General features: G+C 35.3%; 1 protein-coding gene across 2 annotated transcripts in view; it reads right to left on the bottom strand.

The window, feature by feature from the left end:
- Nucleotides 1-26707, bottom strand: part of SNX13 (sorting nexin 13) — a 130196-nt gene that overhangs the window by 79635 nt on the left and 23854 nt on the right. For both annotated transcript variants that reach the window (XM_059396750.1, XM_059396751.1), the window contains exons 2-4: nucleotides 6144-6256; nucleotides 2098-2200; nucleotides 668-757 (exon numbers count right to left, since the gene is read on the bottom strand). In XM_059396750.1, coding sequence (XP_059252733.1) covers nucleotides 668-757; nucleotides 2098-2200; nucleotides 6144-6256 — 306 coding nt within the window. The remainder of the gene's footprint in view (nucleotides 1-667; nucleotides 758-2097; nucleotides 2201-6143; nucleotides 6257-26707) is intronic.

Below are 26707 nucleotides of genomic sequence, written 5' to 3'. Positions count from 1 at the left end.
TTTCAAAAAATTTTAAATTATTTTGGTGTCCCAAATCGCCCATTACCCAAGTTCACTTAAATCTAATACCTTTGATACTGCCAACAGCATCAACAAAATTGATTTAATACAATCAGTCGATACAGCAAGTGATACAATTTGATGTATATTACTTTTGAAAATCAGTTAAACGAAGTATGGGTTTAACTATAAAAGAAATGTTAGAATTTTAAAGAACACATTATAATAATCATATAATCAAACATCAATGAAAAATATCTGGAGAGTAATTTTTTTAATTCTAATTTTTTAATATTTTTGAAACAAATCAGGTATAACCATTTAAAAAACTATAGTACAAATTGTCTGATTTGCCAAAACACTAAGCCTATTCATCAGCTAAAGAGCATTTTAACTTTAAAATAATTAGAAACATTATCAAATATGTCAGAGAAAACTTTTCTATTAAATGCAAGTTCGAACAAAAGGCTTTAATACTATATAAACCACTTCATTATAAATGATTTCATAAATAAGGCAGCTTCTTTAAGTACAGAATCCAAGAACAGCATTATAATGACTTTCCAGCATATTACATAAATAGCAAAAATTATTTCCTAGTATTTTCAAAAGAAATACACCTTATAACACAAGATAAGGAATCCAAATACCACATACGAAAACTCACTTGCTGGAGAGGTTCATCAATAATATTGGCACCTGTCAATCTTCTATCAATCTTTATAGTCCTGGCTTCTCGTTTCATTTCTTCTAAGCACTTAAAGGAAATCACAACATTTTACTGCAAAGTTCTCTGATTTAAAGTCTGTATATTTACTTCTAACTTGCAACTTCCCTGCCATCTTCAAGTCAGGCAATAACCTTATTTCTCAAGGCTCTGTACAAACCAAACATTTTCTAAAGTTAACACAGCTAGACACCCAGGGAAAAAAAAAAAAGCCTATTGTTATCCTCAAAAATTTCATAAAATCGGCATTATTATTTAGAATGAAAAAAAAAAACAAAAAATGTAAGATACAATGTTGCTGTATTTCAGTGAAACTTAAAAACCATAAATTAGTGTTTCAGGTGAATCAAATTAATAGTTGTCTTTATTAAAACTCTCCTCCTCTTCTCCCTTCCCCCTCCCAGCCCATAACAGTATACAAAGTGCCAAATAAATATATTTTAATTAATTTTATTTAGGGATAATTTTTAGCAACAAAAGAAAATAAATTTCTCTATTTCTCTGTAGTGTTCAGTAAATTCAGTGGCCTGGAAATAATGTGAAAAGTAGTGGGACATTCTTCAGTTAAAAATAAATAAATAAATACAAACAAAAAACAAAAATAAAACAAAAAAAACAAAGCATGAATACATGTATAAAACATACCCTTCAAATTATAACATGCAACTTCCAAGGACAGGGTGAAATTCTTTTATTTCAGCAATATAAAGCTATACTATATATATTTCTATCTCTGCATTTCCTACATCTTAGCACATAATGAACAAGTTATTAACTGTAAAGTTAAGATACTGGCATCAACTCCAGATCACTTTGTCTCTCTTCACACAAGATGAAACAAACCATCCCAATACCACAAGAACTGAAGACAATGCAAGTATGAAGCCTACCTACAGTACTAAATTCCAATTTTACAGATTATGATATTAAAAAATGGAAAAAATATCAACACTCAAGATGATATAAATATAATTGGGCCTAAATTATTAAAATTATAGATACTGAATAGCCTAACTGAAAGCTGTATTTTTCAAGTCAGTTAAAAAATAATATCCATTTTCTTTTCTCTGGTTTCTTTGCAATTTATTTCATTCCATATTTTTGAAATCCTATGTCACAATAGTAGGAAGAGGCCCCAAATTTCTATCTTTTCCTAAAATTTGCCTTTCCACTCTGAACATCTAACACTACAAGTTTTCAAAGTAATCTTCTAAGATACATTTTCTAAGCATGATTAGAAAGTGTCCCATAAGTTTATAGTGAGCATTAGTGACATGTAGGAACATATGCCAAGCCATATACAGATGATCACATTACCATCATTTCACAGAACAAGACTGTGAGGTTTTACCTTCCTTTACCCTATTTACCTTAGGAATCCCAGTTGACGTTGGAGGAAGAAATGAGTGTTCACACTGTTCTAGGTACTTCTCTGAGTTTGTTTTTCCAAAGAGGAGAGTAACCACAAAGCCCCTAGGGAAGAAAAAACTCAATTACAGAAACAAAAACAAAATTCTGTTATAACTTAACATATCTATTAACCAAAGATATTTTTCAGATTTAATAGATGGTTTATCACTCACTAAAAAATCAGTTTTTACTTTGGCAAAGCAAGTAATTGACAGTTTGTTATGTTCTGAAGTTTAAAACAACTATAAGCATTTTGTGAATTTATACAAGAATGCCTTTCAAAGTTTTTATATAAATATATTCCATATATTTCATATTTCATATATTTCATAAAGAATCCCAGGCAAAAAAATCAGCCCTCGCTAAGTAAGTAGGTTCATTAAACAACGATAAAGACAAATGAGATCTAAATCTATAGCTAAAATCACACATTTCTATAGTTCTATTAACTAATTAATGTCAGATAGTAATGTAATTTGTGATTATGGAAAGAAAATAAAGGCCAAAGAAGGAGAAAAAAGATATAGCTTATAATTAGACTGGAATTTAAAAATACATATAAATACATCCCAAAGGCTGATTCTTTTAAAAACAATTACAGAGTTGAGGTAAGATAAAAACTGGCTTAGAACTGTTTTACTCTAAGTATTGACTAAATGCTATCAATATTTTATATATTCAAAATTTACCAATTAAATCTAAGCACCACTAAGTAGACAGGAAACCCATAATAAAAAACATCAAATTCTAACTTTATAATAATCTTATAATAATCTTACAACAATTCAACTGCTGTCATAACAAGAAGGGAACTATGAAAAATTAAATAGGGTCAGCCTCAACTACTAAAAGGAAGGTTCTCAAAGTCCCCTGCTTTTTGTGGCTATCTGTTGCTATTTAGTACAAGCACCACAAAAGCTGAAAGATGAGTTGAGAAAACAAAGTCAAATTAGCCCATGTCATCAATTTTGTTTTTGTTTCTTTTTTAAAAAGGTGGCCTCAGAATTTCGCCTGTCCTGCATCTAATACTATTACTAAGACTCAAGATGGCCCCATATTTCAGTTTTATCTAGTGATAAGCAGATTTACAGACACAAGTAAATGCTTATACTATGTATTTCTAAAATTATTATCATAAGAAAGACTGATAAAGTATTAACCTTTGTCCAAAGAATGATAGTAGGAAAGTAAGCTAACAGTCTAAACTTAGCACCTATTTTAGCCTTGAGGTTTAAGTAAAAACTTGAGGTTTAAGTAAAAACAGGTGCTACAAATGACTGCATCACCCAACCTTACAGAATGTCATTAAATAACCCATAAAACAGTATCAAAAGTATGCACCCAAAAAACAAACAAAAAAAACACATAATACTGGGGCGCCTGGGTGGCTCAGTGGGTTAAGCCTCTGCCTTCAGCTCAGGTTATGATCTCAGCGTCCTGGGATCGAGCCCTGCATTGGGCTCTCTGCTCAGTGGGGAGCCTGCTTCCCTCTCTCTCTGCCTGCCTCTCTGCCTACATGTGATCTCTCTGTCAAATAAGCAAATAAAATCTTAAAAAAAAATAACACATAATACAAAAATCTCTAAGTGGTTTTCCTTCCAAAAGTTATCTTTATACTAGAAAATATGGAATTAGCTTTATCAGCAAAACATATATATTATCAACATTGTAGATGGTTAACTGCAGAATTTTTTTAAAAGGTGGTTTCCATAAGAAAATGTATTAATTCCTCTTAAACTTGCATTTTATAGAAGTAAAAAAAATCCTAAAAATTCAGATATTAAAACCAAGAAATGATTTTATTAAATGCAATTATTTTACTTGAGATTGCTATTTAAAAGCCTGCATTGTTCTTCAAATTCATAAGGCATTAAACTATACTAAGTCATATTAAAGAAAAAACAATCATGTTTTCTAGTTACAGCCAAAATAGGAAAGATTTGATTCAGGAACTAGATAGTCATTGACCACAACTGAGTAATCTAGAAATGATTAATTAATCCCCTGATTATTGAAGACAATTCTGGGAGGCTTTCTAGAATTTAAATTGAAGTCCCCTTACTATGGCAGTGAATTTCACTGAGATTTACAATCTGGAACAGAACAGATCAGAACATTTATGATATAACATCAAACTGGAATTTCAGACCCTATCATGTGACTCTTAATATTATCTAAAGAGTTTTTAGTGACCCTAGCACACCATCCAATATCCCGCCTTATTTTAAAACTTTTACAGAACTTTAAAAGTATCTGAAAATGATTGTGCTTACTTCTTGGTAAACCTGCACACTCAGAAAAGGAGCAGGAAAGGTTGCCATGACTTTGAAGTACATGGACTCAGCACACTTCCCTCTTCCAAAACCTGATGTGGAGCATGTCAGTGTATGAGAGATGACTCTCCACCCTCCAGTCTCCAAGGCTTCCTAGGGCTCCTACTGACAAAGAAAGCTACAATTTCCTCCCTCCCTGAAATATTGGGAAATAGTCTAAAATCATTCACCTTCACTTTTGCCAAGAGCTTATTCAATTCATCAAAGAGAAGAAAGCTCTCATTTTCAGAGAAACATCTCCAAAAAACAGTCTCCCTTCCAGTCAATGAAAGCAGCCATGACTCCATGGGGAAGAAGTACAAGTACACAGCTATGCGATTATTCTGCTTCGGTCTTCATTTGTGACAAAGAAGTGTAATTTAGGAAGCCCAGGGGGCTGCAGATCTATAGTCTTCAATCATCTTTATAGTCAATAAAGATACTCAAAATTCCATTTATCTGATTCTTATGGCTTATTTCTAATTGTTTCTGTATGCAATACTATACCCAATACCTACTTACATACAATACACACCTAATACCATACCATACCTAAGCAATTATTATGAAAGTGTTAAATATAAATTATATGCAGTTTTAGGAATAGTCCTTGAGTAGAGCTTGATTTGATTCTCATTTGTCCCACAAATAGTGGGTGCAGTCCTTCTAAAATGGCCACACAGAACTTCCAAACCCTATCATGAAAAAGGTGGGAGGTGTAAGTATATTGAGAAATCACTCCTTGAGTATCTTATACAGTCTTTCAGGCCACAGTTTTTACATTCAATTCAATTTAGCTAAGTTGTTCTCTAAGCCTATAGGTTCAAATAACTCCTCCAAATATTTGGGGCCTCAAAAGATTTTTTAAATAGAATTCAAAGGTATTCATTCCAAAAATAATTACATAAACATATCTTATATATACATACATACAGGCACACAAACACGTGCATATATAAATAGTAAAAACAAAACACTCAACTCAGTTAAGGTACTTGGTTTGAGTAAGTAACAATCCTCTAACTCTCTTTTCTATACTTTTCTTAGATATAATTCATATCTGATACCAAACGCTCCGCACAGGAAGTTATACTAAATCATGACTGAAACTTCTCTTGTAAAGGTTTATCAACTCAATGTAAAACATAATCAAATAATGAAGAGAAAAATAGCAAATCAGGTGTTTGAATTTTCCATAACAACATGACAGAATTCACTAAGGGAAATAATTAATATTATTGTATGAAGTCTAGTCAATGAAATAGTATCTTCTACTATACTACGTAAAACCTGAGGAATCACCTCTATTAAACTTAACAATTATCCTGTTAATATTGTAATGAATAAAAATTTTCAGCCTTAAAAGGTAGCAACACCAAAAGGAATAAAAAAATCTTTAAAACCTTTCAAATTATACAAAAAAGTTTTATACAATTAAAAACTGAAAATTTTTTGAAGATGACTATCCATATTCCTGGTACAAATCATAATTGCCACCAATTTTATTTTACTGGATATCTTATTTTACTTAACTTTGGTAAAAAACAATTTGCAAAAATAGCACTCACAAATAAATTATACTACCATTTCTCATGGTCATTTTTTTCTTACTTATTGAGGTCTAATGGTTATTTGTTTCAATTTCTAACAAGAGTAAACATTTGAATTGTAAGATTGTCATTGAGAATACTTACCCGCCCACAAAGCAGAGGATATAAAAGGCCAAATAAAATATTACAAAGGGTCCAAAGGTTATTAGAGAAAGGACAATGCCAAGGCTTCCCCATCCCCATATGGATAGACTGGTCTGAAATAAAGCAAAGAAAAAAATTTTTTTAACAAATGTCCATATACATTAGAAAAGAACCAACAAAACCGTTACATAGTTTCACATCTCTCCTTTTAAACATACACAGTTACTGTTTCAGTAATTGTTACATATTTATTTTTGAAAATGTTAACTACAATCTTAGAGATTTATCTCCAAGAAACAGTATACAAAATCTATATGCAGAAAGGGCTTTAAGTACATCAGCAACGATTTTTTAAAAACATAGTGACAATGAAATGCACAGCAAGCGATCATTACACAAATTGTTGAATGATATGCTGGGATAAGAAATGGTAAAAAAAAAAAAAAAACGTATTTATAAAAACATTTATGTAGACTACAAAGTTGTACTTGCTTAGAATATTTCATTTTAAAACTAAGTTCCAACATAACTACAGTATAACAAGACATTTCTTATAAATTAAAATTTTAAGGTAAGAAATCCACATCTCAATGAAAATTATTTCTTTTACTCAAATTGTGTGCAGTAATTTGTAAAATGATAATTGCAAACTTCCAACTTTCATTACTAAAATATACCATGAGCTCAAGAAACATCTCCAAAAATTCTGTCCTTAAAAATACACAAAAAACCCTATTTTGTTTAGAATTATATTGTATTATTTATTTAAAATACTCCTTTTGTTGAAGGAAAACTGGATTTTAGCAATTAAGTTATTATGAATAAATAAACATATTCAATTCACAAGTTCCTACATCCATTTGCCTTGTACTGTGAGGTCCACAAAGGAAGCATTTGTCCCATTCCTGCCATCAAGGAGCACAGAGAAGAATGTCTTATAGGAATGAAACAATTAGACACTGAACCAAAAGAAAATAATAGAAAGCATTATAACATGTTAAAGTGAACAAAATTAATGACCACAAAACTATGGAATAGACAATAAGTTCTATGGATTAAGAGAGAAAGGAGAGTTTTATTTATTCACTCATTTTCCAGTCATCAACTGTTTTCTATGTGCTATAAGCTCAAGGTGCTGGGGAAACCACAAGGAAAACAACATATCCCCATAAGGCTACATTCTAGTAAGGAGAGAAAGATAGGCACACTTTGATCAATTTGTGACCTTCTGTTAAGTTTACATTCCAGGGGAAAGAATAATAAATTTATATAGTTATATCAGATGGGGTAAGTGCTATGGAGAAAAATTAAATATATATGGTTACTATGTGCATATATATATATATATATATCTTATATATATATATATATATGACTATATAAGAAGCTTTCAACTAGATGACATATGAACAAAAATCTTAGAATTTATTTAAGGAAAATTTATAATAATGAGTCTTCCTACCCCAAGTAATATTTTTCCATTTATTCATATTCTCTTTTATGTCACTCTGGGGAAGCTTTTTAAAATTTCTTCTTTTATTTAAGGCTGGTGCAATTTTTGTTCATTTGTATTTTTATTATCCTTTTTCCTATACTGGCCACTTTTTGACCAGAAGACAGAATGCCCCACTGATGAAGTTTCTGCTTTGCCCTCATGATCTCCTCCCTGAATCAGTTGGGGATACTGTTTCATCTACAGAACTGGTCTCTGACTTCTAAGAGCTGAAAGTAAGCAAGGGGATTTAGAATAAAATACAGAGCAGTCCAATCCCTCTGACAATACGTCAGCTGACCACCTGTGTACCTAGATCCATAATACAGTCCTGCCAGATGCCCAACTATTTCTCAAGATTCCTTCAAAACCTTATCCACTGACTTCCCTGCAAAGAGTTTTCATAAACTCTCAGGGAAAGTGAAACCAGACTATGCCCCAGATATTTTATTCAAACTACTTTCTTGAATGAGGTCTGACCTAATATTTGCAATATTATTCTTTCTCTACAAAGTTAGATTTATGCTTGCTAGCCAGTTTTTCAAAGCTAAACAACGTAGATATATTAAGAGGTCTTAAAAATGAAATCAAGCAGCTACCACTGTACATAAAGGAAGGGAGCATAATAAACGTAATATTTCTTCTCCTGTTTGAATCATACCTCTCACAATTAAAATAATTTTCAGAGAAGAATCACAATTAGTTAATATGGGGAAGATTATAAAATGCAGCAGTTAGTTAACATGGGGAGATGCTCAAATGTCTAAAATGCAAGTTTTCACAATCTTATTGCCTCTCATTTGAAAATGGTAGCAAAAATGATTAAACACAAATTTTTATTCATTCATTCATTCATACTTGTCAATACCTACTACAATGTGCCAGGTACTAATGATTTAATGTGAACAAAACTGACATTACTATCTATTTAAAAAAAATTTACAAAAGATCCTTTAATTTTGAGAGGAATTTTTATTTTCTATAGACTAATAAAATTACACAGATTCAATTAAGTAAGTCAAGTGTTCATTTGCTTTGCAGTTAATTTTTTACAATAGTTAACTTCAAATTTTAAGCTGTTCATTGAAATACCAGAATAGTGAATTGTACAAAACTAGAAAGTTTCATAGTGTTTACACACACACACATATAAAATTGGCTCATTATATGGTGAAATTAAGGAATACAATTGAACTTAAAGCCATATAAAAATTGAGTTCTAATTATTTCCTAAGATGATACAAGATGATAAAATTCAGGATCATTTGGGACCATATTAGAAACTTTCTACAAATTCAAAGAGGTATTAATTACCTCAAGAGCTGACCTAACACAGAAGCCAAAAAATAGAAATAAATCTCTATTACAGTGATTTACATTAAAATAATACTTGATATATTATCATTTTCTTCTCTAAATACAATAATCAGTGCTAAAATACCCTTGCTATCTGATTCCCTAGAACCACTGACCCACCAATGGGAATTGGAAGAAAGCTTCAAGATCATCTACTCCAGTACTTCTCAAACTTCAAGGATCTTAAATGCAGACTCTTAAAAACGCAGACTCAAAAAACTCTTAAGATGCTGATCCATTATGTCTGAGATTCTTTCATTTCCAACAAGTTAACAGAACTGTTTAGAACTTAAAACAACTATATGTTTATAATTCCCCTTAATCTCTAGGTCCACAAAACCTTATTCACAAACTCCAAAACCTAAAAAGTTTTGAGAACCAAAACTGTACAAAACATTCTACAAACTCCATTTCATTTATTTCCCTGAACAACTTACTTAAATAATCCAGAAGTTAGGACAGCATAGTGCCCAAACAATATGGACTCTGGAGTCAGACTGAGTGCAAATCTTACCTTTACTCTTTATTAGATGGATAACCACTACACACCTTCATTCCCTCACCTATTTCATGTGTCTGTTGTGGGGAGTAAATAAATGCAATGTCTAGTGGTCACTCTCATTCTTAGTCTAGCAACAGAGAAATTAAGACACAGAGAAGCTTAAAAAAAAAAAAAAAAACTGCCTGAGGTTATGCAAGCTAGTAAGTTAAGAGTGGGATCTGAGGGGCACCTGGGTGGCTCAGTGGTTTAAGCCTCTGCCTTCTGCTCAGGTCCTGATCCCAGGGTCCTGGGATTGGGCTCACTGCTCAGCAGGGAGCCTGCCTCCCCCACCCTCTCTGCCTACTTGTGATCTCTCTGTCAAATAAATAAATAAAATCTTAAAAAAAAAAAAAAAAGAGTGGGATTTGATCCTAGGCAAATCCCAACTCCTTATTTAAACCTTAAAATTTGTCACTGACAACAACACTAAGGAAAAAAAAAAAGCTGAAATCATTTTAAAATCAAATACTTTTCAGTTTTTTAATATGCTTCCCAAGAAATCAGTCAGAAAATGACTTGTAATGAATGTAATAAATCCCTGGCATGAATATGAAGTATGTAATTTTTATTATTAGACAATCATTTTAACCATCATATACCCTACATAAACAATGGAAAGAATTTCACTTTCAAAGGGTATCAATTTATTAGGATGTCCTGACACCTATATGTATCAGTTTGGCCTTGAGCATAGGGACACAGAGAAATAAAAAATGATCCCTGCTGCCAAGATGCTTAAGAACCAAAAAAGGATAATACAAAGGATCATATATACCTCCTGACAAAAGAAACCAAGCTAAAATAATTTACCTTGTAATATTTTATGCCTATCAAGTCCTACTGACATTTATCTTACTTGACTCTCATCACCTATTTTTATGATAGGGAAGGTAGCATAATACGGTACTAAAAATAAAAAGTTAGAAATTATAGGTTCCAGTTTGCCACTAACATTGTGTAACTTCTGCAATATCACTCATTGATCCAGAATTCCCATTGAGTAGGCTCTCAAGTCAGGTCTAGCTGTAGCAGATTGGTTAAGTAACTGTCCTCATAATGACACAACTATTTTTTTTTTGACACAGCTATTTTGATGCAAAGCCAGACTGAGAGTCTCCTGGCTGCAGGGGGAGAATGGAGCTAAGTGGAAACAGGTATTTTAGATCTCATAAAAACACATTGTCAGAGCTCCCACGAAATGAACATTGGACTCTGATGTCTCAACAGAATGGGTCAACCATACTCAAGAGTTATAATGACCTGGTGTATGTGAAAACATTATGTGGCATAGGGCAGCCAGACAGATAGGGCTAAGAATCTTCAAACCATTATTACTTCAGTGCCAACTTGGGTCACAGAAATCATACAAGTTAAAGAACAAAAATAAGCACTCAAAAGAAGAGTGGCCTACTACAACTATAAATTGTTTTCCTCCCACTTTATTCCACTTAAAATATGTTGGAAGTTCTGCTCCACGTAATTTCAATGGCATGTACTCCTGACATGGAACCTCTCATTCAACATTATATAATTTAACCAAAGCCTGGTACAAAGAAGCTGCTCACTAAAAATGGAAATATTTAATATATTAACCAGAGAAATGAAATGGAGGGAATGGAAAGACAAGGGAGGGGAGAAAAGGAGAGGACAGGGAAAGGGGAAATTGCCAAGACAAGGAAAAGGTCTAGGAAAGTGAAAAAGGAAAGGACCCTAATTTGAAGTGTTCCTCTACCCCACACCTTATGGCTTTAGGCAGAGTTATACCTTCCTTCCAGTACAACTGACACCAAATTCCCACCCAAAAACAACAACAACAAAAAAAACCCAAAAACTGGACCTTGTTCTTCCATGAGACTGATGGACCAAAAAAAACGTTCTTTTGGCTGTCTCAACATATGCCGACAGCAACCCACATCCATTACTTCCTTAATGGATGGGGAGGAAGCCACAGAACGGCAGCCACACAGGGATCATCAGTACATTTGCTGGGGCAACTTGTCCCAAATCCCTCTTTACATACTCTAAGGACAAGGGAATAAAGATCCTCTTCTACTCACTTCTATTTAAGATACCTAGCATGTTCTTGGGAGGATGATTAAAGACCAGTGTGATAGGGAGTTTTCAATTCAGTTATTGAGCCAGGAAAGATAAGAGAGCCTGTGGAAAGGGTAGATACCACAGTCAATGACCCTGGTTTCCAAGATGGCTAACCGCCCAGCTGGCAAAAATAACAGCCACTAGATACCTAAAGAGTCTCTCCTACCTCTCCCAACTGGGGGTGTATATTGTTAGTTCTTTGATAATAAACTCTTCTCCCTTACCAAAAGAAGTATTGTTATTGTTCAACTGTCATATATTCTGAAGAATGAATTATGTACACATATAGAGATGACCACCTGTACAAACCCTTCCCTTTTTATTAGAGCAGTAGTTATAAAAGGTCACAGACTGGGGCGTCTGGGTTAAAAAAAATCTTTAAAAAAAAAAAGGTCACAGACTACTATTGAAGTACACACAATTAGGACTCTTAGCATCTAATGACAAATATAAGCTACAATAAATTAGTGTTTTTCAAACTAGATTCTATCAGTTGCAAAATACCTATACCCAGTTTGAAAACAATAGCAGGAACATTCAGAATTTGTATTTATTTATTCAGGATACAAACTAAGCTAGGCTGCCAACCTCCTTCTTATTCCCACAGCCCATACACTGGAATCATTGAATTGGGGCTTGAAGGAACTACTACTGTATTGGGGGGTGGGGGGGGAGGAAGATGGTATTTATTCAACATTTTCTCTTATACAGGAAAAATCATAAAAGTATCTAAAATGTGGATAGGACAGTATAGCAAAGAACAGTCCTGACAGGCTTCCAATAAATACGCAAAGCCTCAAATTGAAAAACTGCTTTATCAAGGTTTCCTGAATTTCTAATAAAAGGTCTAGTAGATACACAAGGCTGAATTAAATTAACCAAAAGAGCTTTTCAGAGACAACATATTTCTAGCTATACAAATTGTTTTGGAGTCTACATATATAATAAATAACTCAATAAATTAAAGATGTCTTTTAAATAATAAATAAGCCTCTACTCTCCATCAAAAAGAAAGAAAATAGATTCTTTTCCTAATGTTCCCATTTGAAATGGGAAAGTCTATTTTGGTTTATGAATGAGACTGATATATATGAAATGAAAGTCTATCTTTGCTTATGAATGATACTGATATATGTGTATATCTTTGTTTATGAATGAAACTGATATATATGTGTGTATATACATATACATATGACACATATACAAATGTTTGTGTGTGTGTATATATATATATAAATATATGACACACAAAAGGGAAAAATATTCCCTTAAAAATAACTGATTAAAGCAAAAATTTTAAAGCTACCAAAGAGTAAGACACTTAAATTTCTAATTACATGCTATTAGAATCCATCAAGATATCAGAACAGAAATCTTGCATATTTTAAAAATTGCATTTTTTTGTATCAACATATTTACCCATAATTATTTTTAAAATTTAATTACATACTAGTAAAAGTATGTATAGCTATCATTCAGCTAAGAAAGGGACAGAATTATAAATATGCACACATTTGCTTATTTTTTTTACTGTAAGGATACAGGAAAGTTTTTAAAAAATATTTTATTTATTTATTAGACAGAGAGAGACAGCAAGAGAGGGAACACAAGCAGGGGGCCTAGGAGAGAGAGAAGCAGGCTTCCCGCTGAGCAGGGAGCCCAGTGCAGGGTTGGATCCCAGGACTCTGGGATCACCACCTAATACAAAGGCAGATGCCCAACCACTGAGCCATCCAGGTGCCCCTAGGGAAACTTTTTAAACTGATCAATGAGGAATGAAGAAAATGGGGGTAGAGGAGACAGGGATAAGAATTAGACATCTGAAAACACCTTGCTGTGTAGATCTGATTTTTGTGGCACTATAAATATTTTACATATTAAAAGAATTTAAGGGGCGCCTGGGTGGCTCAGTTGGTTGGGCCACTGCCTTCTGCTCAGGTCTTGATCCTGGAGTCCCCGGAGTGAGTCCCACATCAGGCTCCTACCTAACTCTGCAGAGAGTCTGCTTCTCCCTCTGACCTTCTCCCCTCTCATGCTCTCTCTGAAATAAATACATAAAATCTTCAAAAAAAAAAAAAAAGAATTTAAAAAACATTCTCTAAAAATGAAAAGCAAAGTAAAACAAATCTAACTACTAAGAATGCGGAATAACCACACAAAGAAACTATTTTAAGTCATTTTAAAATATAGTAATTTAACTGTGGCTCATTAGTGGTATAAAAACAATCACAAAAAAAATAATATTACTTCTGTAAAAAATAATGTTGACAGTTCCACTGAAGTGAACCAGGGCTACTGGAGCAATGGCTGATTTCAAGAAAATGAGTTTAAAAATGGGCCTGCAGCAACTTGACATACCAGAAAGCTACTGAAGGCTACTGAAGATAAGTCAAAAGGACTCAGCAAACAACCTGAAAAGGCTGCAACTGTCTAAAGATGGAAACACTAAAAATAATAACTACAGTGGACTGGAGCATTTCAAATACTTGAATTCATGAAATCATGAAGATTTTTTATCTTTTTTAATCCTTTAAAGGGTGCAACTGTGTTTGAAGAGTGGTAGAGAATTAAGCATTTATCAGGTTAATTGGAAAGTTTATGAAAATTAAGTCTCTCTTTATGGAAATATTCCATATAATAAAGAAGAAATGATACAACTAGAACAGTACCATATTGCAATCCTTAATATGTCAGAGATCTAGCAGAGGAGGGAAGGAGGAAGGAAGGAAGAACAAACCAGACATTATACACCTCTTCAAACAAAAATATACACTACCATCTATGAAAGAGTCTTGGGTGGGAGGGGGATGGTGTGCGGAGGGGAGGGGAGGGGAGGGAAGGGAAGTAATCAAACCTGAATCTGATTTTAAGAAATGCAGAAGACTGGGAAATGGTTACAATATACCAGGAAGATGAACTGTTACAATATACTAGGGAGATGAACTTTAAAAAAAAAAAAAAATATATATATATATAGAGAGAGAGAGAGAGAGAATGTGAGAAACACTAAAGGGCAAAAAATACCCAGTTCCTTCAACAAATGCAAGGCCAGGGAAAAACAGAGTAAGAAAAGGGGGACAAGGGAGGGAGAAGGAGAGTTTGGGGAAAACTACAGGTTACAACTACAGTATGTAGAGCTTATCCTACTTAATTTTCACAGACATACAGTAGGAAAGGAGAAAGAGGGATGAAAAGAGAAAGAAGGAAAAGGAGACAAATTTATAGCTTTAAAAAAATATTTATTTATTTATTTACTTATTTATTTATCTGAGAGAAAGAGCAGGCACAAGTGGGAGGAGGGACCGAGGGAGAGGGGGAGGAGGGGCAGAAGGCACTCCCCACTAAGCAAGGAACCCGATGCGGGGCTCCATCCCAGGACCCTGGTATCATGATCCAAGCCTAAGGCAGAAGCTTAACTGACTGAGCTACAACTGAGCTATGCAGGTGCCCCAAATTGGTAGTTCTTAATATTTTCTGGATACTTAATGACATTAAGTCATTGCTTATTTTTTTGCGGTAAAATAATATTATGATTATGTTTTAACAAAGAGAATCTTTATGTTTTACAGACACATAATGAATTATTTACAGATTAAATCATGTATCTAGAATATACGTCAAAAATAATTCTGCAAGTAGAGAGTGGGGAAAAGTAAAAAAGGATGTAGATGAAATACAAGTGGCCATGAGCTGATAAATGTCTAAGCTGTGCATGAGGAGAGGAAATTCATTATATTAATCTTTCTACTTTTAATGTTTGAAATGCTTAAAAAAAAAAACCTGTTTAAATATATACAATAATCGGGACACCTGGGTGGCTTGGTTGGTTAAGCGTCTGCCTTAGGCTTGGGTCAAAATCCCAGGGTCCTGGGATGGGGAACCTCATCAGGCTCCCTGCTCAGCAGAGTCTGCTTCTCCCTCTGCCTGCCACTCCCCATTAGTGCTCACACACTCTCACTCTCTCTGACAAATAAACAAATAAAATCTTAAAAGAAAAAAAAAAGCAACCAAGAGACAGGTTAAATAAAGTTAATGAGTTCTAATATCTTCCTTTGTGTGTGGTTATGTGCACATTTTATGTAAGAACTACTGTTCTTCAAAATTATTTTGGGGGGTTTCATATGATTCTATAACTATTAAAAAGCTATGTATTAGGTCTTAATCACACAAAAATGAGTCAGTTTCTGCCCTCAACATGCTCACAAACTAAATAAGTAAAATTACATATAAGGATACATAAAAATGTCATAAATGTCACAATAAAAAGATTTAAAAGATTTACAAAATGTTTAGGAATGCAGAAAAGATAAAGCCTCCAGAGCTTATAAACATATTCAAACTCCTTTGAAAGTGTCTTCCATAACCAATTGTGCACTTAAGGAAATCAATCTCTTTTCTTTACAGTTACTCACTTTTTTCCATCAAAATGGTACTCTCCAAAACTGATTATAAACTTTATGTACTAAAGTCCTGGTAATTTCCAATAATAAAAACTCCAAGTGAACAAAGATTCACAAATGCTAAGACTATTCAAGAGTGTGTCACAGAGAAAGTACTGTTTTATTTAAAAGTAGGACAGAGAATATCATTTGTTTACTGAACTTAGCCCAATGCTCAAGGCTATTTATATTTTTACATCTGAATATATTTAAAGATTCCACTTATAAATGGCAACAAAGTAAGCTGTGAGGGATAAATGCATTATTTAACAATTTCCAGGGCACCTGGGTGGCTCAGTTAGTTGAGTGACTGCCTTCAGCTCAGGTTATGGTCCTGGAGTCCTGGGATGGAGTCCCACATTGGGTTGCCTGCTCGGCGGGGAGTCTGCTTCTCCCACTGACCTCTCTCCTCTTATGCTCTCTCTTTCTCTCAAATAAATAAATAAAATCTTTTAAAAAAAGATTTAAAAAATAAAATAAAAAAAACATAATTTCCAAAAAATCTACATGTAATCGAAGACATTCTTTTCAACAAATGGTACTGGGGAAAAAAAAAAAAAAAACCATCCACATGCAAAAAAAGTGAATCTAAGACAACAGATCTTCAACTGTCATAAGAATTAAATCAAAATAGATTACAGACGAAAATAAAAGACAAAACTTTAATACTCCATAAAGATAACCCACCGAAGACAAACTATAAGACCTTGAGTAGAGTGATGCCTTTTTAGGTACAACACCACTACAGACAGAGAGGGTGAGTGAGGAAGGGAGAAGGGTCCTGGGAAAGCTCTTCTAATTTATTAAAAAAAAAAAAAAAGAAAAAAAAGCTACTGGGGTGCCTGGGTGGCTTAACTGGTTAAGCATCCAACTCTTGATTTTGGCTCAGGTCATGATCTCAGGGTTGTGAGATGGAACCCTGCATTGGGCCATCCATTAAATAACTAACTGATAAGTTGCACTTCATTAAAATTAAAAACTCCTACTCAAAGAAAGACATTATCACAATAAGTAAAAGATCAGCCACAGACTAGGAGAAAATATTTGCACAAGACACATCTGATAAAGGAGTTATCCAAAATATTCAAAGAACTCTTAAAACTCAAAGGTAAGAAAACAAACAATCGTAATTTAAAGATTTTAACAGACACCTCACAGAAGATATACTGAGAGCAAATAATCATAGAAGATATTCCACATATGTCATTAGGGAGATGTAAATGAAAACCACAATGAAGGTGCCTAGGTGGCTCAGTTGGTTAAGCAACTGCCTTCAGGGGCACCTGGGTAGCTCAGTGGGTTCAAGTCTCTGCCTTCAGTTCAGGTCATGATCCCAGGGTCCTGGGATCGAGCCCCATATCGGGCTCTCTGCTCAGCAGGAAGCCTGCTTCCCCCTCTCTCTGCCTGCCTCTCTGCCTACTTGTGATCTCTGTTTGTCAAATAAATTAATTAAATCTTAAAAAAAAAAAAAAAAGGCAACTGCCTTTGGCTCAGGTCATGATCCCAGTATCTTGGGATCGAGTCCTACGTTGGGCTCCCAGCTCCATGGAGAGTCTGGTTCTCCCTCTGATCTTCTCCCCTCTCATGCTCTCTCTCTCTCAAATAAATAAAGAAAATCTTAAAAAAAAAAAAAATCCAAGTGAGATACCACTACACACCAATTAGAATGGCCAATACCCAGAATACTGACAAGGATGTGGAACAACAGGAATTCTCATACAATGCTGGTGGAAATAAGTAAAATGGCATTCTGGAAGACAATTCTGTAATTTCTTTTAAAACTAAATATACTCTTACCATATGATCCAGCAATCACTCTAACATTTACCCAAAGGGACTGAAAACATCTCCACACAAAAACCAGCACATAGATGTTTATAGGACTTTATTCAAAACTGCCTAAACTTAGAGGCAACTAAGATGGCCTAAAGTAGATGAGTGTATAAATAAACTATGGTACATCCAGACAATGGATTATTATTCAGCACTAAAAAGAAATGAGCTATCTAGCCATGAAAAGACATGGAGAACCCATCATGTGTCAATATAAGTTCAGCCTCGACAAAAAAAATCTACCATTTCTGTAGGTGATACAGAAGGGAGACTGCATATTTGGGAGAAGAGGATAAACAGAAAATCTCCGTATATTCCTCTAAATTTTGTGGTAATTGAAAACTGATCCCTAAAGTCTTTTAAAAACCACATACAGGGGCGCCTGGGTGGCTCAGTGGGTTAAAGCCTCTGCTTTTGGCTCAGGTCATGATCCCGGGGTCCTGGGATCGAGCCCCGCATCGCGCTCTCTGCTCAGCAGGGAGCCTGCTTCTTCCTCCCTCTCCGCCTGCCTCTCTGCCTACTTGTGATCTCTGTCAAATAAATAAATAAAACATTTTTTTTTACACCACATACAAATAATCTCAAGTACAAAAAGACTTTACAAAGGGAGAAAATAATAACAAGTTGGCACCAGTCATGAACTATAATAAACTGACAGTCAACCTTACCAATGCCCAAAAGAATGCTAAATGTCAAGCAGCTCAAAATTCATTTACCTTTTAATAAAATGTAAAAAAAAAAAAAAAAACATAAAATTATTTTTATATGGTATTAAAATTAACTGTTTAGAATCATTTCATGAATTTCATAATTTTTAAAATATAATTTTAATTGTAAAGTCTAATTTTTATGCAAGTGTACTTTATTTACAAGTAAAAGCTGTTGCTAAAACATGCATAGTCAAAACTCCCAACTTCTACTTTTAAGAATCCTTAGGCCTGGGCACCTGGGTGGCTCAGTGGGTTAAAGCCTCTGCCTTCAGCTCAGGTCATGATCCCAGGGACCTGGGATCGAGCTCCGCATCAGGCCCTCTGCTAGGCAGGGAGCCTGCTTCCCTTCCTCTCTCTGCTTCTCTCTGCCTATTTGTGATCTCTCTCTCTGTCAAATAAATAAATAAAATCTTTAAAACAAAAAAAAAAGAATCCTTAGGCCTCCCTCCCACAAAGAACAAACAGAAAAGCCAAAGGCCAGTTCCAATAAATCTCCAATTTTCTCATGGAATTAGTAAACTTCCTATAAAAATTCTTTACTTTGACTCAATAAAAATAAATAAATCAAGATTATACAGTAAGACCTAAAAAATTACACTCAGTTAATTTAGTAAATCAGGTGTTCTGAACTTGAAAATGACAGAAACATTATTTATGTGGGTTGTGTTCTTGGGACAAAACAACAGAGTAGGGAAGGGGTAGGGAGGGTGAGAAAGAAAGAGAAAGAAAGAGACAGTGAGAGAGGAGAGTGAGGGTGTTTTTTAATTTGGTACTTAAATATGCAGGATAAAATAATAAGAAAAATATGCTCCCTAACTGAACATGGTGCTCAGAATCAAGATCTCAGCAAATAAGGAACTGAAGGTACAAGAATTCACTGTCAGGGGCGCCTGGGTGGCTCAGTGGTTAAGCGTCTGCCTTCAGCTCAGGTGACGACCCAGCGTTCTGGGAAGGAGCCCCACATCAGGCTCCCTGCTCATGGGAAGCCTGCTTCTCCTTCTCCCCTTTCCCCCTATTGTAGTGCGTCTCTCACCATCTGTCTGTCTGTCAAAGAAATAAAATCTTAAAAAAAAAAAAAAAAGAATTCACTGTCAGGATACTTACGGCAGATTGTGTAAATCTCAGCCCATTTGACTTCACAACCCAATTATTACTCAATCTTCCAAACCAAGGGATTGAGCCTGTCTCTTTTGCCACTACTGTCTTCTGTGACTTCCACTCAAGTTTCCTTTCTCACCCTCATATGCAATAGAACTAAACACATCTCAAATATCTCAGTAGGTGATGCTGGTTGATCTTCTCCAGAAAGAATTTAAGTTTTGAGAAAGGGATAAAAAACTGGTGTGTTTTATTTGGCCAACATAGTATTTTTTTTTTAATTCTGAGTAAATATTTAAAACATCACATACATATCACAGTTTCTGGCTTTTCTTAAAAAATGAAAACTTTGGGTGCTTGAGTGGCTCAGTGGGTTAAGTCTCTGCCTTTGGTTCAGGTCATGGTCTCAGGGTCCTATGATGGAGGCTGGCATTGGGCTCTCTGCTCAGCAGGGAGCCTGCTTCCCTGTCTCTCTCTGCCTGCCTCTCTGCCTACTTGTGATTCCTCTGTCAAATAAATAAATAAATAATTTTTTTACATTATTATTTTTTTTTAAAAGAAAAATTTGGGGGTGCCTGGGTGGCTCAATTGATTAGATATCTGCCTCCAGCTCTGGTCAAGATCCTGGGGTCCTGGGATCCGCCCAGCAGCAGGCTCTCTGCTCAGTGGGGAGCCTGCTTTTCTCCTCCCTCTGCTGCTCCTCCTGCTTGTATTCTCTGGCACTCTCTCTCTGCCCAATAAATAAATAAAATCTTTTTTAAAATATGAAAAATCTGGAATCAGTGGAATCAGTCCTGCAAGGCAACAATGAGATAAAAGTGAATGGCAACAACCACCGTGAAAATCAGCCAGAAACAGGAGTTCAGTACTGCTACAGTACCTACAGTTGCTAAAAGGTTTATTTGATTCTAAGTCGAAGATATAATTCATCATCATAACTTCACAGCTGTTTTAAAGATGCAAAATACTAGTCTACAACTATGTCACTATCAAAAGTGGGGAAAAAAAAAGATAAACCAAGAGTAATGTGTTTTAAAAATAGCAGATAGCCTATTACTTACTTGAAGCAAAGGCATAAAGACATACATATATATATGATGCTTACTTCATGAAGGGATCTAAATTCACACACATGAATTAGGCCTTTCTTTTATCCCTAGTTTAGTCTGACAACAAACACTTTAAAAAAGAATAAACTAACAGCCTCAGGAAGAATCCAATGGATGAAAAAGGGAAGGAAGAAAATTAAGAAAGCACAAATAGGGACTGCAATGAGGAATCTCTGAAATCTGTTTTTGTGGGTTTTTTTTTAAAAGATTTTATTTATTTATTTATTTATTTGACAGAGAGAGAGAGAGTGAGCGAGAGAGGGAACATAAGCAGGGACAGTGGGTGAGGGAGAAGCAGGCTTCCCGCTAAGCGGAGAGCCTGATGCAGGGTTCCATTTCAGGACACCAGAATCATGATCTGAGCTGAAGGCAGACGCTTAACGACTGAGCTACGCAGGCACCCAAATCTCTGAAAGCTGTTAAAGTGGTTAATAATAAAAGGAAATAAAAGAGATTAAGGAAGGGATGCCTGGGTGGCTCAGGTCATGATCCCAGTGTCCTGGGATCGAGTCCCACCTAGGGCTCCTTGCTCGGCAGGGAGCCTGCTTCTCTCTGTCTCTGCCTGCCACTCTCTCTGCCTATGCTCACTCTCTCTCTCTCTGACAAGTAAATAAAATCTTTAATAAATAAATAAATAAGAGGTCAAGGAAAATTAATACCGCTTTGCAAGTATACCCTTGATTATCTTTGGTTGGGGGGGGGATCTTGAGTTTCTAAAACATACACTGAAATGCATACTTAACACTTCTGTCTGAATTTCTCATGGGTAACTCAAATTAATCATGTCCAAAAATAAACTCATTACATACCCTAAGTATCTCCTATATTCCCCTACTTAAAAAGAACATCAGTGTCTATCCACTAACTGAAAAGATAAATCTCAAAGTTATCTTGAACTGTCCCCTCTTGGAACGATCACATCCAACTAATTATGTTTTATATCCTAAATATCTCTTGAGGCCTTCCCCTCTTCACCACTAAAGTCTTAGACAAAACCTTTATTATAGCCTACAAAACTACAATTCCTGCCTCCCCTCTATTCTATCCATCTTACTGCCAAAATGACCTTTGAAAAGATTCTGAAATACCTAGTTACCCCTAGTTATAACTTGTTCTCTTGTGTCTATCCTCTAGTATGGTTACCTTTCCTCTTCAGCAAGAATCTCTATCAAGTTTCCTTCAAGAACCAGCTCAAACTTATATATTCCATCAAGTAAGTCCTCTCAGCAGATAGAAAGTTCAGTCCTTGGGGGTGCCTGGGTTGCTCAGTCCTTAAGCAGCTGCCTTCGGCTCAGGTCATGATTCCAGTGACCTGGGATCACACCCTGCATCCAGCTCCCTGCTCAGCGGGAAGCCTGCTTCTCCCTCTCCTGTTTCCCCTGCTTGGGTTCCCTCTCTCGCTGTGTCTGTCAAATAAATATATAAAATCTTAAAAAAAAAAAAAGAAAGAAAGAAAAGAAAGGTCAATCCTTGCATTCTCTGTCTCCACAGCACTATTTAAAATTCTACAGAGTTATTTATGTATATCTGCCTTTTCTAGACTGGAAGCTTCATTAATTGATCAAATATTTACTGAAGGGACGCCTAGGTAGCTCAGGTGGTTATGCATCTGCCTTGGGCTCAGGTCATGATCCCAGGGTCCTGAGATCGAGCTCAGTGTCAGGCTCCCTGACGTGGAAGAGTCTGCTTCTCTCCTTCACTCTGCACTTTATCCACCCCACCTCAACTTGTGCACTCTCCCTCTCTCTTGCTCACGCTCTCTCAGATAAATACATAAAATCTTTAAAAGAAATTTTGCTGAGGTCTATCACATGCCCACCATGCTTAAAAGATAAGCATGGTTCAGGGCCTCAAGAAGCTCACTGTCTTGTGGAAGAGAATCACATATATATAAAAAATACAACAATAAATAAAATGATAGGCATCCATCAGTTATTACAAGGCATTAAGAAAGAACATGTAATCTGACCCACCAAGAAGGGGAGAAAAGACAGCAAATTAGAGAAGTATCCCAGAAAAGTGATACCTAAGACCAGTCTCAGGGAGTAACAGGACATAGCCAGATGAAGAACAGAGAAACCGATAAAGAGAAGAAAACAGGAATAGACACTGAGGAAAGAAAACTACTTCCATGGGAAAGTCAGTGAAGGTCGTTTTTAAAAAGCAGATTGTGAGAAGCATATGGGATATACAAGTTTAAACTATCCTATCAACCACCTATACAAGTTGTAACAGGCAAACCTGGAGGCAGAAAAACCTAAGAAGGGCAATTATGTCATATTATCTAAAAGCCAGAACTAGGGCAAAGGTAGTAGGCATGGACAAAGTCTATAAACTGGAGAAGTATCTAGATGACTCAACCGATAGATATTATAATTAATGCATGGAGCATGAGAAAAAGCCATCATCTTAGCTTTTTAAGCTTGAGTAATAAGTGACTGAACAAGCTCATCATCCCAAACAACACATGGGAGAACAAGGGTGGAAGACAGTGTGTTTATTGTTTTGTTTTGTGGAAGAAGCAGTCAAATTCACTAAGGGGCATGTTAAGGGTAATATACAAGATATCTATCCAGTGAAGGTAGCCAGCAAGCAACTGGATATAGTAATACAGTTATTTTCAAGGGATTACTCTGGCTAGAGATACAGAATTTGCAGTTACAAACAGTCATCTTACAAAATGGAATAAATCAGATCAAGAAAAGTCAGCAAGTCAAGAATGACATACTGAAATATTTTAAGGGGCAGAAAAAGAAAAACAAAGTCCAGGAAGACAAATGAGAAGGGGTGCTTAGAAAGGTACAGAAAGAATCAGGAATAGGTGGAGTCCCAAAAGCTGTAAGAACAGTATCTCCCTAATAAAGATGGAATCATCAGTATCCAAAAGCTCATCAGTATCCAATAGTTCAGTACCATAAAAACTAGTAAACGTCCAGGGACGTGACAACTAGAAGGTAACTAATGATTTTACTGAGAGCAACATCGATAAAGTAGTAGCACAGAACCCTACTGCAGTAGGTTTAGCAATGAATGGGAAGAGATTTGTAGGTATTTCAGACTCTAGGGAAAGATACAGTAAAAAGAGTTCAGGTGAAATAAATGTGACTCAATGAGCAGCAGACGACAGGATCAAAGGTACAAAGAGAGCCGAACCTCTATTTAATTGCAAGAGGGACAGCTGTTTCCAAAATTTAAAGTTTCTCTTAGGGCAGGGAATGTACCATGTTCAATGTCATCTCCCCACAACTAGCAAAATGCCTGGAATGTAATACAACTGAAAGAGTCTGTGATATGCATAACTACAACAATGAATTCAGGAGGAGATCCCTTTTGTAATATAATAAACAATCTGAAAAATAAAGGGGTGGGGGGGAAGAAATATCCCCTAAAAGTATGTATCTAGAAGTGAAAACTTAAGAAGAGTTATGACTTCAAAGATTATTTACAATTAATGAACTTTGCAATGCACATATGTATTGGGTATGATGTCCCATGCTAAGATCTGTTCAGTCTTTGTCATCCAAATATAAGACCTATTTAGGAGTTTATAAAACTAGTTTTTCTCTGAAATATAAAACCAGTCATTGTTACATCTGTAAAAGGCAGGTGTCATCTGCTTATCCTGTCCATCCACACCCCCAAGAATCAAACTATCCTATCTACTTCTCCCTCCCCCAAACTCACCCTGGTCTAGACAGGCATGTGTACACCTAACACAAAGGAAGCCAACTAACTTTAACAGACAATGTATACCTTGTGAGACCTGACTCCATCAATGATCTGAGCTAGGATCTCTCTCAGTAACTTGAAAAGGTACAAACTGTAGCCAACCAAAGGTGGGCAATGAACCTGAAAAAGAACACGTACATTCTGGGGCTGGGATGGCCATTTTAAGGGATAAGAAGTCAGTAAGCAAGCATGGAAGCCAACTGAGAGAAAAACTCAAAATGACACAAATACATTTTGAAAAGCTGAGATGAGAGACTTTGTATTTACCTGTAAGAGAGAAAGTGGGAGGGAGGGAGAAAGGGGGCTGGAGAGAAGGAGGGAGGGAGGGAAGGAAGAGAGGAAGAGAAACAGAAAGAGTTGAGACCTTAATCAGCTTTTTCCTTCCCATAGGACCAGTGGCGTTCCATTTTACTTCCCTAAATTCTCCTTTTTGAAGTAATGGAGGTATACTTCTGTTCCTTACAATCAAGATTCCCAACTGGAAAGTCCCAAATAAGATTACAAAAATGCCAGGAACACAAGAAGCCCTTTTTGTTTTTCTAAGTCACTAAATAGGTACTACACACTTTAACACAGAAGTAGTTAGGAATTCTGGCTTCTCTTCATAGCTCTGCTCTAAGACATCATGCAAATCTGGGCAATCAAAATGTCTCTCAACTTTTGTTTACTCACTTCAAAAACAGAACTGTATTACAGACCTCCTATACAAAAATGGCTTAAAAATTAACTTACGATGATTTTGTGAGGGGTGTGTTCATGTGGACACATACCACAAATTCAAAGATATATACACTTAGAGCACCCCTTTGAAAGTCTCTGGTGAATTTTTCTAACTATGAAAGATCTAAACTTGGGAGTATAAAATGGCCTTCTCCTAAGATCCCAGAAATCCATAAAGCAGCACCTAGCACAAACGTAGTAACTATGTCTAATTAAGAAACTTCCTTTCAAGACAAGCAAGGTACTCACCTGATACACTGCTTTCCTTCCTGGACTTTGCTCACAAATGCCTGCCTACCATACCTTAAATGGTCTTCTGAGGGATTCCTTAAGAAAAGAGTACCATGCTCTAATTCAAATAAATGACCCCTACCATGTCAGACCACAGACAGCTAGACAGATTAGAAATCCACAGCTGGGTGGATTTCTACAGCTGGTTTAATGTTCTGTGACATGGCCTGGCAGGTAACTTAGCATGGCAACACATGGCAACACAGATAAGTTAGAGAAAATGATAACTCTCATCTGACAAATAAGATCTTCTCTTGAGACTGTCAGTTGGTGCTAAGAGGGATAAAAGCAGTAGTAAAACAGTAACAAAGTCAACTGTCATAGCAAAGCACTAGCACAGGGATTAACAAAATAGGAGTCTAATGCTAGTGATAGTCACAAGATAGCCAGGAAGCTAACCAGGCAGGGCAGCCATGTCTGTTCTATTGTGAAGCATGGATAGCTAATAAAGCTCTTATTTTATTGATTTCATCATGTATCTTTGTAATTCAATTCTTGTCACCTAAGGTAATTCCAGAATCCCTCTGTGCTTTGCATGTTAACAAAAAAATAAAATAAAATAAATAAAAGCCTAACATACCTAATACTTTTCATAAAGCTAAATAAGTGCATTCTGTGTACCTCTTAGTAGATCTCTAGCTTCTAAAACTAAAGCAATAATAGTAGTACTAATAACAACCACCACCACTACCTTCAGATTCTTTCCTCAAGGACTATAAATATAGGTTTATACTCTTATTTGGGGTAAGAAGTTTTCTCTGTTAACAGGAATACTCAGTTAAGTCTTCTTCCAGAGTTGACATTAGCTTAACTTTTTTTTTTCTTGAAAAAGAGAAAATTTACTGAGGACCATTTTATGATGATTAAAACCAAATAAAAAATGAAATAGTGGAAAAACTGACAGACTTCAATAAACAGAAGTCCAGCTAAATCAAAATCAGTCTTACCTCAAAAACTTAGATTTGATGACTATTTAACCTCTTTTAAGCATTTACTTAAAATTTACTAAAAAATCCATCTGCCAAGTAATACATGGCTCTGTTTTAATAATGACAAAGTGATGGGATGGTCCCAAATTTCTGAGATAAAAGAAAAAACAAACTGCCAAGCCCTGCCAATTGATCCCCAAAACACAAGTGGAATACACAG

This window comes from Mustela nigripes, chromosome 4 (genome assembly GCF_022355385.1).
Source record: "Mustela nigripes isolate SB6536 chromosome 4, MUSNIG.SB6536, whole genome shotgun sequence".
Classification (NCBI taxonomy): domain Eukaryota; kingdom Metazoa; phylum Chordata; class Mammalia; order Carnivora; family Mustelidae; genus Mustela; species Mustela nigripes.
The sequence above is the reverse complement of the archived record's forward strand: the minus strand, read 5'-3'. Positions and strand labels throughout refer to the sequence as shown.